Source organism: Tamandua tetradactyla, chromosome 6 (genome assembly GCF_023851605.1).
Source record: "Tamandua tetradactyla isolate mTamTet1 chromosome 6, mTamTet1.pri, whole genome shotgun sequence".
In the NCBI taxonomy this organism is placed as follows: domain Eukaryota; kingdom Metazoa; phylum Chordata; class Mammalia; order Pilosa; family Myrmecophagidae; genus Tamandua; species Tamandua tetradactyla.
Window position 1 is genome coordinate 64,168,706 of NC_135332.1, and position 16,311 is coordinate 64,185,016.

The window sequence follows — 16,311 nt, forward strand, 5'->3', positions numbered from 1 at the left end:
GCCCAAATATGTGGGTGATAACTGGAGGGTGGTGAGCTAGGGGTTAAAACCCATTCGTTTATGTGAGTGCATGAAGATGCTGGGAAGCAAATGTGACTTTTCTAGCTTCTTCCACCAAACAGGAACTGATTAGAATCCTTTCCCATGGTACATAGGCTTGGGGGGCTGCTCTCTGGATGAGGATTTGGGAACCACTGTGATAGTGGGAGAAGGAAATTGCATCAGTAATGATGGAGAAATAGTTCCCACCAGCTTCAGAGCCGGCCAGTGAAATCTAGGAATTCCAGTGATGTTCCGGATTGAGACAATACAGCATCCTGGTATGTTGGAACTGGAAAGGGAATCATTGAACATCGCACCATCATTTTTTTTTTTTTTCCAACCAAACCCTCATCTCTTGTAGCTTCTATGAGGGCAGAGGAGATGAATTGCTCAGCAATGGTTAAAAATACAGTTCTGGGGTTGGGCAGACCCTCTCTCTTTGTCACTCATAGACAAGCTGTGTGTCTTTGGAGCAAATTATGTATTTTTTCTAAGACTCAGCTTGCAAATCTGTGAAATGGGGTCAATAGTGGGATCAACCTCAGAGGTTTTATTGAGTCTTAAATGAGATAATGCTCCGACACAATCGGTTATGATTATTATTATAATTACCAGTCCTGCAGGTACTTGCCAAAGCTTAAAGGCCGGAGGAACTGGGAGTTTCAGGTGGTAGGTGGAAGGAACTGTAAGGCTGCTAAACGTGGTGGGGTTTTGTGTGTTTGTTTGCTTTATATTTTCTGTATTTTCAAAAATATCTTGAAGAAACATGTAGGTGATTTTGCTAACTGAAACTTCCAACAAATGTTACTTTAAAAACCTTATAAATACAAGAAGTGAGTCTGAATTAACATGCTAGAGAATAGAACAGAGGGCCTGCTTTGGAGAACTTTGTGCATTTCTCACGCTGAAATCTTTTGAAGTGGAGCCAGTGGAGGAGGGGGAGGAGATGGGGGTAAGGTGGGCCGTTTGGGGAAAGGAGTAAAATCTTACTAATTGTCTGCTGTATCGAATCACTTAGCAACCTTGGATCCCAGTTTTCTCAATAGATCAGTGAGGTGTTTCCCAGTCATAAACTCAGTAATTCTAGATAATCCACCCCCCACCTCCCCCAAAATGCTTACATCAGTTGCCAATAGCTCTTCGCTGTCATCGATGCTGGACACGGTGACCTCTCCTTGGCTCACAAAGAGAAAGTCAAAGGGATTGGTTGAAATCAGAAGCAAATCTGTGAAACCCGGAGACTCCGTTAGCACCTTATGCCCAGATCTTCCCCTGATGCTCGTTTGGAAGGTGAGAACAACATCTCAAGAGCTTACCAATTAGTTCTGGCTTCTTGTTTGACATGATCTGGTAAAAAATATGATAGCTTCTCTCGCTGGATAATTGAAATGTCACCCTGGATTTTTCTAAGAGATCTAAGGTAACAAAAAATCATGTGTGAGCTCGGGTTTCTGGGAGATGCTTTTGTGGCCCAACAGCGAGATGCCAAAGGGCGCATCCGACTCACAGGTCTCGATGTCCGCCGATGCCAGCTTTCCCGTGGCTCCAAAGTGAATCCGGATGAACTTCCCCTGTTCAATGACAGGTTGATAAACATCAGGGTTACTCGATCATGTGGTTGTGTGGCCGGTCTCTGTTAGGTGCTACCCACAGATGGGCCGGGAGCCTGATCAGAGGAAGGGATGGCCCTGAGAGGATATCCTTCCTGCCTTCTTGAGAAGAGCGAGGCCTCTCACCCTCTCTGTTTGCCTGGTATCCGGAGTCCGCAGGCTGGTCAGCCGTGCCTCCCACGGCTCCACTTGGCCCTATTCATACAGCTCAGGGATGCCCCATAGGCTCCTTCTGCAACCCTCTTTTTGGGACAACAGATTTTGTTCCTGTTTTTTTTTTTTTTTAATATCTGGATTCTCAAATTCTTCGTAGTGGTTTTGAATTGATAATCTGGTTGGACTGTGTCTGATTTCATTTTTGCCTTAGGATCCTACTTGGGATTTTCCACCTCAGTTTCTCCTACTGCTAACTACAGGCAAATGCAGCTCTCGGGATCAGGCCAGGCTCCCAGACTCTAAGAGACACCCCTCAGAGCCTCTGTTTCCCTCTCCCCTCCCCCCCTTTTTTGGTATTGAGAGGCAAAATTATGTGCATGTGTTTATATCTATATTTATATTTCTGTATCCTCTATCTACTTATATATCATCTATTTATTTGATCATCTACATAGCTATCATAATCTATCATTTATCACCTATCTGTCTACCTTTCTCTGTCTCCATCTCTTTGTCTCTCTGTCTCTTTCTCCCTCTGATCTTGCAGCCCTTCTCATTTTATCTGCTTAAGTGGTCTGGTATCACAATGTGTACAACTCTGAGAGCAGGGATGTCACCCACAGAACCTGGAATTTAGTAGGTGCTCAATAAATGTTTACTGAATGAAATCCAATCAAAGAGTTAGCGCAGGGTCATTGGAGGCAGGTGTGAATTGTAAATATTGGGTCTTCAGTATTTTCAGCTGCTTCATGGAAGTCAGCCTTAACCTGGAGGGTGGAAGCTGGATTGAACAACCAGCATGATTTTGACTTCTGGGTCTGGGACAAGAGAAAAGGACTGTGAACTAAACAGAGGGGAGTGATAACAGGGATTGCCTGAAGGAACTGTCTTCCAGTTTAAACTAGTGCCACAGTGGAGCAATAACTAACTCGGTCCGAATCAGTGCAGCGTATCTCTGCTATGTAACATGTACCCATATTCCCCATAAGTAAGCAGAGTTTAGTTGTGCACCCAGATGGAGAGGTGTGCAAATGGGCAGTGTACAGGGCATGGCCAGAGAAAGAAGGAAAGGCCAGGGCTCAGGACAGTGGTATTGATGGATGTCCTTTCTTTCTCAGCACTAACCATTTTATTTGTGCGAGGTGACAACAACGTGTGAACATGACATCATCCAGCTACTGAGATACTTTTGCAGTTTAGGCACAAATGAGGTGAACTCTGGGTTCCACTGTCCTATGGAGTTAAATCAAGGGCTGGAAGTTTGTGTACTCAGCAGTGTGGAACTAAAAGCCTCTTTGGTTGAGCTAATCCTAAGTGAATTGTTAAAGGATGGAACAGTGCCTTCAATATCTTCTATACCCTCCTAGTCACAATTTTTTGAGTCTTCATTCACTAGGTTTTCTGTACTCCCAGTGCCTCCTAGTTGGAGGAGATCAAATCTCCTAATTTACACTAAAGTTTCCATGACTAATAGGTCAATAGACATTTGCACTTAAAAATGTTTCCACCTTGAGAGACTATGTTTAGCATAAAGGAATTGCTCTCTAATTGTGGAATTTGGACAACTTAGACTTCAGGGTGCTATGAGGTGATATTGCTTGGTTAGGAAAAGACAGCTAAATCCTCCCTCTGCCAGGGACCAGCCAGCACATTCTTCAAAGTGTCATCAGAATATCCCAATAGGATAGATGGTTCTGAATCATTTGGGAATAGAAAAAGGCCTGGCATATTCTAGTTTATGTGACAAGTTTTCATATCCGGCATTTGAGGAGAGGGTGCAGTTTTCTGGGAATGGTCTAAAAATGGACTGGGTCTTACAAAGCGCGAGGAGTTGTCATTCCTCACAGTCTTGGCATTTCCAAAGGCCTCCAGCAGGGGGTTGGCGCTAATGATCTGATCCTCCAGTGTTCCCTAGTAGTAAATAAGAAGCGGAAAAAAAGAGGTCTTAGGGCTGTGTTATTTGTTTCCAAAGTAGCTCCTTAGTGACTGGAGGTGTGGGTGCTCTGGGCAGGGCCTGGGAGAGATGCTGATCAGACCTGTGTGGGAGCCAGTGCAGCCAAGCCGAGGTACTCCAAGCTTCACCCCAGCCCAAAGGAGTCTTCACAGTACCATGTGGAAAAGGTCTTACTAGCTCAGCATTGAAGTGACTTCTGGTCAGGCCAGATTCCAGTCTGGGATGTTACTCCCTCTGTTTGGATGGCCCAGAGATTTTTAGACCTTATATGTCAGTTACTGTATATTTTATAGATTGTCATGGTCAGAAGTAGAAATCAGCTGTTAGCAATGAAACTGACCTAAGAGGTCACACAATAGATCTCATGGCTCTGTAACTTATTTTATTATTATTATTATTATTATTTTTGCATGGGCAGACAATGGGACTCTAACCCAGATCTCCAGCATGGCAGGCGAGAATTCTGCCACTGAGCCACCCTCTAACTTATTTTTAAGTAGCAAAGACTATTTTGTGAGTATTATTACTCAGAAGTGCACTATGGAAAGCAGTGTTTGCAACCTCCCAACTTTCCCCCCAGAGCTTCATCCTCTGGCTCCAGATCAAAGCTTGGAAACTTCTGACTACCCTAGTGGACCAGCAGCTTCAGCAGCATCTGGGAACTTGTTAGAAATGCAGAGTATCAGGTCTCACCTAGACCTACTCAGTCAGAAACTCTATGCCTGGGGCCCAGCAATCTGTGCTGTTAGTAAGCCCTGCAGGTGATTCTGATGCCCTCTGAAGTTTGAGAACCACTGATCTAACCCATTCCTTCTCCAGAGGCAGATACCGAGCTGCTCAAGGTCAAGCGGCTGTTACTGATGGAGCTGTGGCTAGAACCTGAATTCATCAGGTGGAACTACCTCTCACCTTACACCATCAACACCTACAGGACAAGACCCCATGTTGTGCATCTCTGCTGAGCACAGTGCCCCGGTACATGCAGTTTCCCCAAGTATTGATTAAGTTGTACTTATTCCAACAAGCTTCTGATGCATGTGGCTGCTCACCTGCATTTTGCCTGGCTGCTGCTCCTTCTTCTTCTCCCCAGTCACTGCAATTGTTGCAAAGTACTGGATGACGCGCTTGGTGTTCACAGTCTTCCCGGCTCCAGATTCTCCCCTGTGGATTTAAAGTAAATAGGATGAAGGAGAGTGGAAGGGGCGGCACTGGCTTCCAAATTGTGCTTCAAACATGGGTTACTCACGTGATGAGGATGGACTGGTTGTCTCGATCTAGAAATGCAGAGAGAGGCAAAACAAAGCAAACAAAGACTAAATAGGATATAAACATAGGTCAACATCAAGGCTGGTTAAACACAAACAAACAGAAAAGAAGCAGAGGCCATGGGCTCTCAAATCTGAAGACTTATACTTCTTATATCTGTGCCAGATCAAGAGAGAAGTTGCACAGACAGAAGTGATCTTGGGTAGAGTGGTGTGTCAGTAAGCTTCCTGTGCCATTCTGGAAATGTAGGGAAAAGAAAGGGGGGCCTGAGTCTGAGGCAGAAGACAGGTGAAGGGATATTGCTATGCCCACTTCTCCAACTTTGTATTCCCTAAGTGGCTACTAATCTGATTTCTCTTCCAAGTGTGTCCATATTGGGGGATTCTTTGGGGGTAAGAGTAGGACATTTCCGTGCATTCCACATTCCCCTAATTAAGCAGGTACTTAGTGTGGCTTCAGACAAGATCACTGGTCTTGCCATGCATCTTGATTGGCAACGGAGTTGTTATACCCCTGTCTTTCCATCCTGAATTCACTTGGATCTCCTCAGGTCACCTAGACTTGAATAATTAACCAGTGCAGTTAAAGGACTTGAATAATGAACTCAAAGCTATTTTAACAACTGTAGATCGAAGAAATCGCTCACCCGTCAGCATGAACTGATAGGCGTTGTCAGAGATGGAGAAGATGTGGGGCGGGGCCTCCTGGCGCTTTCTGCCTCTGTAGGCGGCCACCACCTCGGGGTTGTACACTGGCAGCCACTTGTAGGGGTTGACGGTGACACAGAAGAGGCCAGAGTAGGTCTGTGGGAGATACCAGGATTGCTCAATGAGCAGTCACCTCATCAATTTGCCTTGGAAATAGTGCTGTAAGTGCAAGGGGAGAGGGACCTAAGTACTGTGTTATTTCTCATAAGGCTTGGGGTCCCACTCATTTGTTGCCTGCCTCCCCTCCCCAATTCAAAATGCTTCCGTTCACTATTCAGTAGGCGGCTTTCCATATGTCCATTTTCAATTGCACCATCATAGACAATGCTGACCAAATGACTGTCTGGATATAATATTCTGGCAGCAACATTTACAAGTGAAGTCCTTCATTTACTTCAGCTAACATAGTTCCCGGGGTTGGTGACAAAATTCAGTTGGGGTGGGAGTGGGGCTCTCACGTAGATCATCCAGGCTGCGTAGCGCTCTTTGAGGTTGTACAGCACGGCAGGCTCGTGCAGGTGGGTCATCATGGCCATGTCCTCGATCTTGTCAAATTTGGGAGGGTTCATGGGGAAGACCTGGTTACTGTTCAGAGTGACCGTCTGGGTATCAAGAAAAAAAGCATGTGATGCAGGGGAGAGTCGAGGATCCCAGACCCCACTTTTCCCGGGGTGGTGGAAGCGGTAAGATATTGCAGTGTGATCCCTCCAATACTTGGGTGATGATATGGAGCATTTCCAAGCCCAGAGATCATCCATAAATAAGTGTCTTTCATCAACCCAGTTCTGGGCTAAGGCCTTCTGGTTGGCACGCCATTGTCTACATCAGGAGTGAATTGCTTGTGTGCTGAAGTGAAGACCCCTTCAGCCTTCAGGGTGACTAAGTCCCAGCGTGGGTGGCCTCTGTTTACCCCATTTGCTATGAGGGCTATTGGAGTCTGGGAAAGAGCTGCTTCAGTGTGTCTGGTGCGTTTCTCCCTCAGTAGCCTTCCTTGCTCATGTAGGTTACTTTGTCTGTTACACCCTCATTTCAATTATGTCTAGAAGCTTTCACAGCTCGGTGCAAGAGTTACCTCCTATGTGACCTATTTCCTTCCTTTCCTGTGTCTTTGGAGCTCCCGTAACTCTATGTGTCTCTGCTCTAAATGTTAAACTGTTTGGACTTGAATCATGAACCATGGCTCAATAATACATATTTCAAGACTATTCCTTAATTTTTCTCCTTTCTGTGATTTTTCCCTCCTTTTTTCCTCATTCAAACTACCTCTGACTCTGTACTCCATTCCTCAGGGGAGGTAGAAAATATGGCAGAAGTAGAAAGAGCCTTACAGGCTTTTGTTTTCCAAAGTCTACACTCTTAAAAGGACCTTGAGTTTGTTTGTTTGTAAAAGAAGAGGATTCGTAGGTATAGAACAAACTTCTGGGGTTGGGGGAGGTGTCTTTGGGCCCCATCACTCTAGAGAGAGGGACCCCCGCCTTAGTGTAAGGGGAAACAGAGAAGTCTGTATATCCTGAAGCTTTGGGGATTGAGTCTGGTTTCCTAGTAGATCTCCAGGGAAGCAGTGGGACTCCAGTTTAGCACAACCCTGGGGATACCCTAAGAATGAATGAAGAAAAAATTTGCCCATTGGAAACAGGCTGGAATCAGAGGTTAAATTCAATGACAAGAAATAAAAAAGAGATCTGTCATGTATGGCTGAACTTGTGAACTGAGATTCATATCAGCCATATACATCTTAATTCTTATACTAGATGGTAAATTTTGGGAAGGCAGGTGCTACATTTTGTTTATATTTGCAAAGTCGCTAACATTGTGACCTATTGAACTGAATGTTATACTGCAATTCTCTGTACTAAACAATACAATGCCTCCAGACTTTCTCTGTAAGGGTTATGCCACATTCAGAAGCAATCAGCGTCAATATCTTCCTTAAATAGTCCAACCTCTTCCACCCTTACCTTCAAAATAAGCACTAAAAATCTCTCAAAGCCCAAGTCCTCAGAGAAGGAGAGAGGCACAAGTGAAGGTATATGCAAAACAACTTTCACCTGCTAATTCACTATAGAATAGAAAACACGAGTTTTGTTTTCATCTTCTGATTTCTATTGACCAGTGTGTGATTTCTGAACTATTACTCCCCTTCAAAGGAAATGAAGATGCTCTTACTATCAAAGACATCCTGAATCCACACTTACCCGGTCATCGAGGGTCTTGACTGTGACTTCATCATTTTCCCTGCTCTGGATCATGCCTTTCACGTACATCTCCTTATCATCCACTACAAAACAGGCTTTCTTAGAATCGAACGGACGATTCTGAGTCTCAATTCTTTCCTTCTCTGTTTTCCGTAGGTAGGGAGCTGCTTCTCCATAAATGGCCATCTCCGCATCAGAACTCATGACTGCAGGGTCTGGGAAAACCAGAGACATTGCTGAGCCTTGCATTGGGTGACTACTCCTGAGACTGAAGGGTCCCTACCCATTATTTCCATTCAGAGATTATCCCTTAGTGAAGCCCCATGAATGGAGCCTGAACCAGTAAAAGGAAGTCAAGGTGAGTCCAATAAAGGAGACTTCAGGAAGCCTTCCTAAATGGCCCATCATGTTTAAACCCTGAGATCTCAAACCTCTCAGGGCTGTGCCACATTTTCCAGAACCTAACGTGAGGCTCAAGTCTTAAGAGTGTCTGAAAGTGCTGATAATTTCTAATCACAATGTCTGTGAAAAATGAGTGACTTGAACATAAAGACCCACCACGCTTGTTTAGCCAACTTGGGTAATGAGGTGATGGGAGTGACTGTGAACTCGTGCAAATGGTTTCAAACTTTAACATGCACCAGGATTGCCTAAATGGTTTGTCAAAACACACATTGCATTGGAATCCTGTATTGTATGCACGATTGTTCTGTAAATCCACAACTTCTCTAATAAAACACATACACACACATATTGCTGGCCCCATCCACAGAGTTTCTGATTCATTAGACTCAGGGTTGGGACCTGAGGATTTGCATTTCTAGTAAGTTCCCAAGTGATATTGATGCTGCTAATCCCTGGCCCCCACTTTTAACATCACTGGCATTGTTCCATCCTACTGAAAGTGTGGTCCTTGGACCTGCTACATTAGTATTACCCAGACATTTGTGAGGGATGCAGAATCTCAGGTCCACCTCCAGACCTACTGAATTGGAACCTGCATTTTAACAAGATAGCCAGGCAATTCCTGGCCACCATAGGTCTAGAGCAGTGATCTCCCAACTTTAGTTATGTGCAGCAGTGTTAGGGTGTGATAAACACTGTCTAATGAGATCGTCATCTACGTTTAGGGCTCGCTGCATGTGTATGTGCAGTGTGTACACATGCCTTTCTTCTATTTCTCTCTCTCTGTCTCACTCTGTCTTTGTTCCTGTCTCTCTTTCATCCATCATGTCATTCTCTCTCCAACCCATTAATGTCCTACCTCTGACCTTGGTCAATCATTTCACTTCTCTGCCCACCCCCTGCCATGTCTTCCCACTTAAAATGAAGAAGCAAGCATTGCTCATTTCCAAGTTTCCTGCAGCTCATATGGCTTTATGATTCCTTTTCCTTCGCTCTGCATTTGCACCTTTTGCTCCCTCCTCTTTTTCCCCAATCCCTCTACTTGTTTTTCCTACATCTCTTTCCCTTTCCTTATTTTTCTTCTTTCCCCCTTCCTACTCAATCTCCTGTAACTGAACATAAAATGGAAATTAAATATATAATATATGTGTAGATATTAATAAATAGTTCATATTTGTTGAATAAGGTATGAGGCTCTTCTGCAGAAGTGGGAAAATTGAACATTGTATAATTCTGTCTTTTGAAAGTCATCCCCCATCCCCTGCCTTATTCTTTTTAAAAATATGGCTTCTTTGATAACTGGCTGTGGTTTAAATATGCCTTCTAATGAGTGAGTGGGATTGTGTTCTTACAGGAAGAAAAGCGTCTGCTTCCCTCTGAGCCTTATATCAGATAAGTTGCCTTTTAGTTTTACTGTTGCCACTGGGTCTGCTGAACCATCTGTGGGTTTGTGGTTTAGTTTTCATCCTGAGAGACTAGACTTTCAATTTAACACCCACCAAGAGAGCTCCTGTCTTGTACCTGCCATGCTAGTTTAAATTGTCTCAGTTACTACCTGGAGGATAAGGAAGGATTCCTTTGTCATTGCTTCACCTTTCATTTTTCTAAATGTTTCCCAGTGTTGTGGCGTAAGTGGATTTTATTCTTGCAGTGATTTTCAAACATTGTGGTCTCAGGACCCCTTTACGTTCTTAAAAATCATTGAAAAGCCAATGAGCTTTCATTTTTGTAGGCCATATCTATAGATATTGGCCATATTAGAAATTAAAACAGAGAGGGGGTGCAAGGGTAGTTCAGTGGTAGAATTCTCGCCTGCCATGCGGGAGACTAGGGTTCAATTCCCAGTCCATGCGCTTCCCCAAGAACAAACAAGCAAGTGAAACAAACAAACAAAAACAAACAAACAAAAATTCAACAAATGGTCATGCTACAATGGGATAATCACATGGAAAAAATAATGAAATGGGACCCTGCCATACAGCATGCAAATATTGATGCATTTCATTATACATTGTAAAATCACATTCATTAATATCACCACCAACCTCATCAAAACATTCTTTAAGTATTGGAAGCCATCAAGCTAAGGACGGCAGACATAAGTTTTCGAAAATTCTAATTTTTGCTGGAAAGCTCAAATTTAACATAGTTAAAATACTGTCAGTTGTTTTCCTTCAGATGGCAAGTATATTTTATTCTTTTATGAGAGCATGTCAGTTAAATACCTGTCTTAATAGCCATAGTTTGTTTGTCATTCTTTCAAGTAAAAATAAGTACTTCATGAATAAAGTGGCTAGTTCAGCTTGCAACTCAAACAACTGCACAGGTGCTTTTCTTTGAGACAACCATCAAACATTGGTATGCAGCAGGAGTGCTTTATTCAGACTTCCCATTTCAACATATTGAATATTCAAAAGATGTGTACTTAAGAATTAAGATATAATAAGATAAATTTTTATTGCTGCTGCAGATTTTAAGTCTTTTTAAATGAAATTGACTTTAATTTTTTTATTTTTAGTGTGAGTTTATGGCAGTGAAGAAAACAATAACCACTAGTACAACGTGATGCTGAACTGTGATTTTTAATAAGGCACCAGCAACCAGCTTTGCATTCGCACCATTAGGTCAATACAGTGAAAAAGGCAAATAATATCTGGATTGTTTCCCTTCCTCTTTTCTTCCTTGATCCTTCAAATGCCCAACCTTAGTCAGAAGCAATGTCTTAGGAAATTCCCATTATTGTACTTCATTTAGAGTCTTATGAAGTTCGTCCTACTCTTCCTTGGTCAGGGAGTTATTTGAGGATCTCTCTTAACTCTTACTAAATTTACATTCCTGTAAGGCAGAGACAATTCTTTATTCTTTCTCATATCTCTTTAAGGATTGGCACACATAAGTTACCCAAAGAAGTGTTAAGTAGATGTTATAATTAACCCATAATTTAAATATTGAAATTTAACAGAAATTAACTCCAAAATAAGAAATTCATTTATTTAAATTTATTTTATTTAAATTTATTTCCATAATATTTCTCATGTACCTTCTGATAGATTCTTGGGGATCTCCAAGGACCCATGGACTATGCTTTGAGAACTGTTGCCCTATAGCATGAGGGAATCTTGGCAGGGTACAGTCTTATGGCCTCAATATTATTTAGCTTGACTTAGTTTTAAGCATGGTACTTAAAGTGTTGTAGGAAGACTGTCCACATCAAAATAATCTGCAACAGAATCTTTGTGGTTAGAACAAGGACCTCGGGATGTTATCTGAGAATGACTGCTATAAAGCATTATTTTGCTTTTTTGAAGCAACTCATTCCATGGCAAAGTCCCTTTGGTCATACCCAAAATGGACTTAGGTAAATATGTCTCAATTTTAATGGCTATATGATTATTCTGAAATGTATTGCCTTATTTTATCAAAGTATAAAGTTCCATTGATTGCAAGATAAACTAGTTTATATTCCACAAAGAAAGAAAAAAATGCGCTAATTAAGCTATGTTATGCCATTCTTTGATTTGTAAGATGCAACCCAATTTCAGAGATATTTTGTGAAAAATGTGGAAAAAATTAGAAATGATAACAGGGTAATATGTACTTCCTAGTTAGGGAGTGTGCTGTAGTAGTGATATAAAGCAGTGCTTTCCAAACTTTAATATATATATGAACGTAAGTGGGAATCTTGTTGAAAAGCATATTCTGATTCAGTAGGTTTGGGGTGGGGTTTGAGATTCTGAGTTTCTAACAAATTTCTCAAGCTGATGCTGATGTAACTGGCCCATGTCCCACTCTTTCATGGCAAGAATAGAGAATATCTTTTAAAAACATATCTATGAGGAAATGAATCAATATAAATTAAAACGTAAGTAAATTAATAAATATTGTGAAATTTGTATAGCAATATAAGAATAAATGCTTGACATTGGAGAAACAGTACAATAGCTGATGATAGAGTCACATTTTTAGGCCTCCTTGAAAAAGAGGACTTCTCAGTGTGGGCTTTAAGTTACCACTAGCTTTTAGGTTGAGATTTTTCTCTTTCCATTCACTACTCTCACCATGACTCAGAACCCAGTGTCTCATCATTGTACATTCAGTTGCTGCTGAAATTGTCTCAGCAATATTCTTGCAAAGGTGTTGTCCAGCTTCCTTGTAACACCTTGAGGGAAAACCCCTTCCATCCGGGGCAGGTTTGACAGGCTGAACCTTCTTGCTTTGAACTAGAGTCTGGCTCTCTGTAAATTCAGAATGCTCAATCCTCATTCTAGCTCTTTGTGGCAGCAGAAGTTCAAACTTTGTTCCCATGAGACAATTCTTCACCCGTTGGATAGTTGGTCTTGTGTTCTCCTTATCTTCATCTTCTCCATGCTAAAGGCCCAGCTCAATCTTCACCTGCCTCTTCCACGATGGGATTCCAAATCTCCTTTCCTGTCCTGGTCACTTTTTCCTGAACCCACTCCTGTTCATCTCTGTGAAGTGTGATATCCAAACCATATGTCGTCCCCCAGCAGAGAGCATTCCTCACCTCTCTTGACCTAGGTATGGTGCTGAGGTGGAGATCGCCCTTTGGCAGCCACTTCACACTGTTGACTCACCACTCACTGTCAAGCAAAGCCCCTCAATCCTCTTGGTGCTTGTGATTGCTGAGTCAAACGTTCTCCCCCTATTTATGCGACTGTGTTTTGAGACCCAAGGGTAAACCATCCATTGCTGACTTAAATTTCATCTTGTTAGATCTGATCTTCCTCTCTAGGGGTGACTAGTGATGTCCCTGGTTATACCCACAGAAGGTCTCTTCATTAACCTCTTCTCTGTTCTGAGACCATGACCTGCTTCTTACTCTGCATAGTCATGTACCTTCAACCACCTCCTCTGTTCCTGTCTTTAAGGGTCATCTAATTGAGACAAGCACTCCAAACCAGCTAATCTCCATCTACCCCTGGGTCCTCCCTCCCTCTGTTTGCTGTTGGTGCACCACGACAACTCTCTTGACTTTCATCCCTCCTCCGGAAGGAAATTTCCCAGCCACTGTACCTTGTCAGCATGATTTGGTCATGATTCCATCATGCTTTGGTTTCTTTAGTCCTAATTCACCTAGACTTACCTCCAATAAATGCAAATTGGTGGGCAGAGGGGAAGGATATTTATAACTACACTAAGGATAGACTGAATCTTCTCATTCTCAGCATTACCAATGAGTAAAGCATAGCTGCATGGATTCAGGGGCACAGATTCTACTCAAGGAAGAGCAAAATTGCCTCGGTGTGAAGACCCAGTCCTAGACTTGTGACCATCATGCTCTGGCCAAGAAAGAATCTTGACCTGTAGCGCAAATGTCAAAGTTCTGCACTGTATTTTATACCTTTCAGTGTGGAATGTGAACAAATTTGGAAGCCATTCTTCCTTTGGTAAAAACCTGCATGCTGGGCGGGCCACGGTGGCTCAGCAGGCAAGCATTCTTGCCTGCCATGCCAGAGGACCCGGGTTCGATTCCCGGTGCCTGCCCATGTAAAAAAAAACAAACAAACAAAAAAAAACCTGCATACTTTTGTAATCTGCCTTAATAGGTATTTAAGTAATTGGCTACAATGTCAACCATTTCAGCTTCTTGTGAGTGTGGCAATAATGAGAATGTGGGAAATGATGCTTTCCAATTGCAGTTATTGCATTCAAGATCAAGTTGAACTTGAAAGTAACTTACCTTCTTGGTTCCCAAGGTGATGGTCAGTGTCTTTCAGGAATGAAGAGTCTTCTTGAAGGTGATTTTGGAACTAAAAACCAAACAGGCAAAAATAAGTGAACAGCATATTTAAAAGGAGGGAGTTATATGGAAACTCTATTTTCTGTGTGATTTTTCGACAAATCTACAAAAACAAATGAACTACAAAAAAGTTTAAGTAAATATAGAAACAGCATTGGTTCTGAGGTTAGCTACCTTTAAATAGGTGCACAGCAAATGATGTGGGATGGAAATAAATTTCCCATTTTGCAGCTATTTTCTGTTAAATCATCAATATTTAAATTATGGGTTAATTACAACATCTGCTTAACACTTCTTTGGGTAACTTATATGTGCCAGGTTCTTAAAGAGAAATGAGGAAGAATAAAGAATTGTCTCTGCCTTATAGGAATGTAAATTTACTAAGAGTTAAAGAGATCCTCAAATAACTCTCTGAGCAAGGAAGAGCAGGACAAACTTCTTAAGATTCTGAATGAAGTATGATGGAAATTTACCAAGACATTGCTTCTGACTGAGGTTGGGCGTTTGAAGGATCAAGGAAGAGAAGAGGAGGGGGGAATAATCCAGATTGTAACCTGGAGGTTTAAAGCTAGTTGTCAAATTCTTTTGGTCATAGGGGAAAATTGTGATCATCACAATTTTGTGGTCTTCACAATTTTTCTTTAAGGGATCGCAAAAGAGCTCTTTCTCTCCCGGAGCACACGAAGGCAGAGCAGCTGAAAACATATCTAAGACTGAGGATTCTCAGCTCCAGGAGTTATATAACTTACCTATCTGGTTGTCTCAAGGAGTCACAGTAGTTTAAAAAATTTTCAATATTAAATTTAACTTAAGCAAGTTTCTCATTTACCACACAGTACGTTTGTGGAACCAAGGGAATAAGTCATGAAATTTCATTTAGGCAGAAAGAGAATTTTCAACACTTGGTTTACTACTCTGCTCGCCTCCTTCTCTCTCCTTTTATTGTGAGTCTCTAATAATCTCCAGCTATCTCCAAAAATTCTCAGAAAACATTACACTGTTATATATTATTTTCTGATTCTTTAGTTTGAAAGAAGCTAAGGAGTTCTGGAGGCAGAACTTCAGATTCCTAATGCTGGTTCCGTAGCTAGTGTGATTTTTGGGGGGCTTTCATTTCCTCCTGGAAAGTGAAACAGATGGACCAGAAAATCTTGCAGGTTCCTCTCAGCCCTATGAATATGTGACAGAAAGTTCTCTGGTGCAGATGGTAGCCTGAAATCCAGGGACCACAAGTTTATCAAAGCTGAGGTCACTTTAAGGGATGCTATTAAAAATGTCAAATACCAGCCTGTCCAAAGAATATACTGCACTCTCAGGTGAATAAAATGCTTGGGAGATGCAATCCCCAGAAATCCTGATATGGGGTAAATTTTTAAATAACCCATAATAATATCAAATAAATTTTCAAGGCAAACGTAGAAGAGACCTCACCAATTAATATACTTATTTGCTAACTGAATGGAGTTATAGCCAACAAAATGAGTCGAGGAGAGGATTACACAGCATGTTCAGGTTGATTCTGCAGGTTTTTGGGTTTTGGTCTCATAATTACTAATTCTTGTCTTTAATTCCTTGTCTTTTCTTGAAAGACAGGTGTCTTGTCTTATCCATCTTGTCTCCCATATTTCCCTTAACATAGGACATTATACTTTTTAGGTGCTCAGTAAAGGCTACCTGTATTGCCCTCCCTCATTGATGGGTAACCTGATCAGGTGTGATTGTAGCTATGCAGAGCAGAAAAGTGGGCACTCGTGAGCTCTTACCTTGAGATGCTGCCGTCGTAGCAGTTTTGGGTAGGTGGCCCTCAGCTCTCTTTATACTTCCAAATTTGCCAGACCAGCACTCTAACTTGGCTGTCTTTGGGGAACCACCATTTACTCATTAGATGTAAATGCGTTGTAGCCCTGATCTCTCACTCTTGTTAAATTACTTGGATAAATGACCAGCGGAGGCTGCATAATGCCAAGTCAGCTGCATGGGGATTTTGACGGTGGAAACAGATCTTTGAGACTTAGAGAGTCCCAAGGGCTGAGTGGAACTGGGGTAGAGTATGCTGGAGAAGGTCAGTGAAGGGCAGGACAACAGGACAAATACTTAGCATTTACCTAGCATTGTTATGGGATGGTGTGCTCCTCTTCTCAGAAATTTCCAGAAAACTTATGATTGACCATTTAGCACATCCAGCCTTATTTTTAATGTTAAAAAAAATCAATCG

At 42.0% G+C, this 16,311-nt stretch overlaps 2 protein-coding genes across 6 annotated transcripts in view; one reads left to right on the forward strand and one right to left on the reverse strand.

The window, feature by feature from the left end:
- LOC143688249 (myosin-13-like) overlaps nucleotides 1-16,311 on the reverse strand; it is a 69,138-nt gene that overhangs the window by 45,103 nt on the left and 7,724 nt on the right. For both annotated transcript variants that reach the window (XM_077165979.1, XM_077165978.1), the window contains exons 2-11: nucleotides 14,037-14,106; nucleotides 7,931-8,145; nucleotides 6,194-6,337; nucleotides 5,675-5,831; nucleotides 5,009-5,036; nucleotides 4,812-4,923; nucleotides 3,627-3,719; nucleotides 1,550-1,613; nucleotides 1,359-1,457; nucleotides 1,164-1,267 (exon numbers count right to left, since the gene is read on the reverse strand). In XM_077165979.1, coding sequence (XP_077022094.1) covers nucleotides 1,164-1,267; nucleotides 1,359-1,457; nucleotides 1,550-1,613; nucleotides 3,627-3,719; nucleotides 4,812-4,923; nucleotides 5,009-5,036; nucleotides 5,675-5,831; nucleotides 6,194-6,337; nucleotides 7,931-8,134 — 1,005 coding nt within the window. In that variant the 5' untranslated portion in view covers nucleotides 8,135-8,145; nucleotides 14,037-14,106. The remainder of the gene's footprint in view (nucleotides 1-1,163; nucleotides 1,268-1,358; nucleotides 1,458-1,549; nucleotides 1,614-3,626; nucleotides 3,720-4,811; nucleotides 4,924-5,008; nucleotides 5,037-5,674; nucleotides 5,832-6,193; nucleotides 6,338-7,930; nucleotides 8,146-14,036; nucleotides 14,107-16,311) is intronic.
- Nucleotides 1-16,311, forward strand: part of LOC143688250 (uncharacterized) — a 298,694-nt gene that overhangs the window by 701 nt on the left and 281,682 nt on the right. For 3 of the 4 annotated variants that reach the window (XR_013177902.1, XR_013177903.1, XM_077165983.1), the window contains 2 exons: nucleotides 156-320; nucleotides 8,087-8,288. The gene's annotated coding sequence lies outside the window, so the exon portion shown is untranslated. Of the gene's footprint in view, nucleotides 1-13; nucleotides 321-8,086; nucleotides 8,289-16,311 lie in introns of those variants that run through there. The other variant, XM_077165982.1, reaches the window with a different exon arrangement.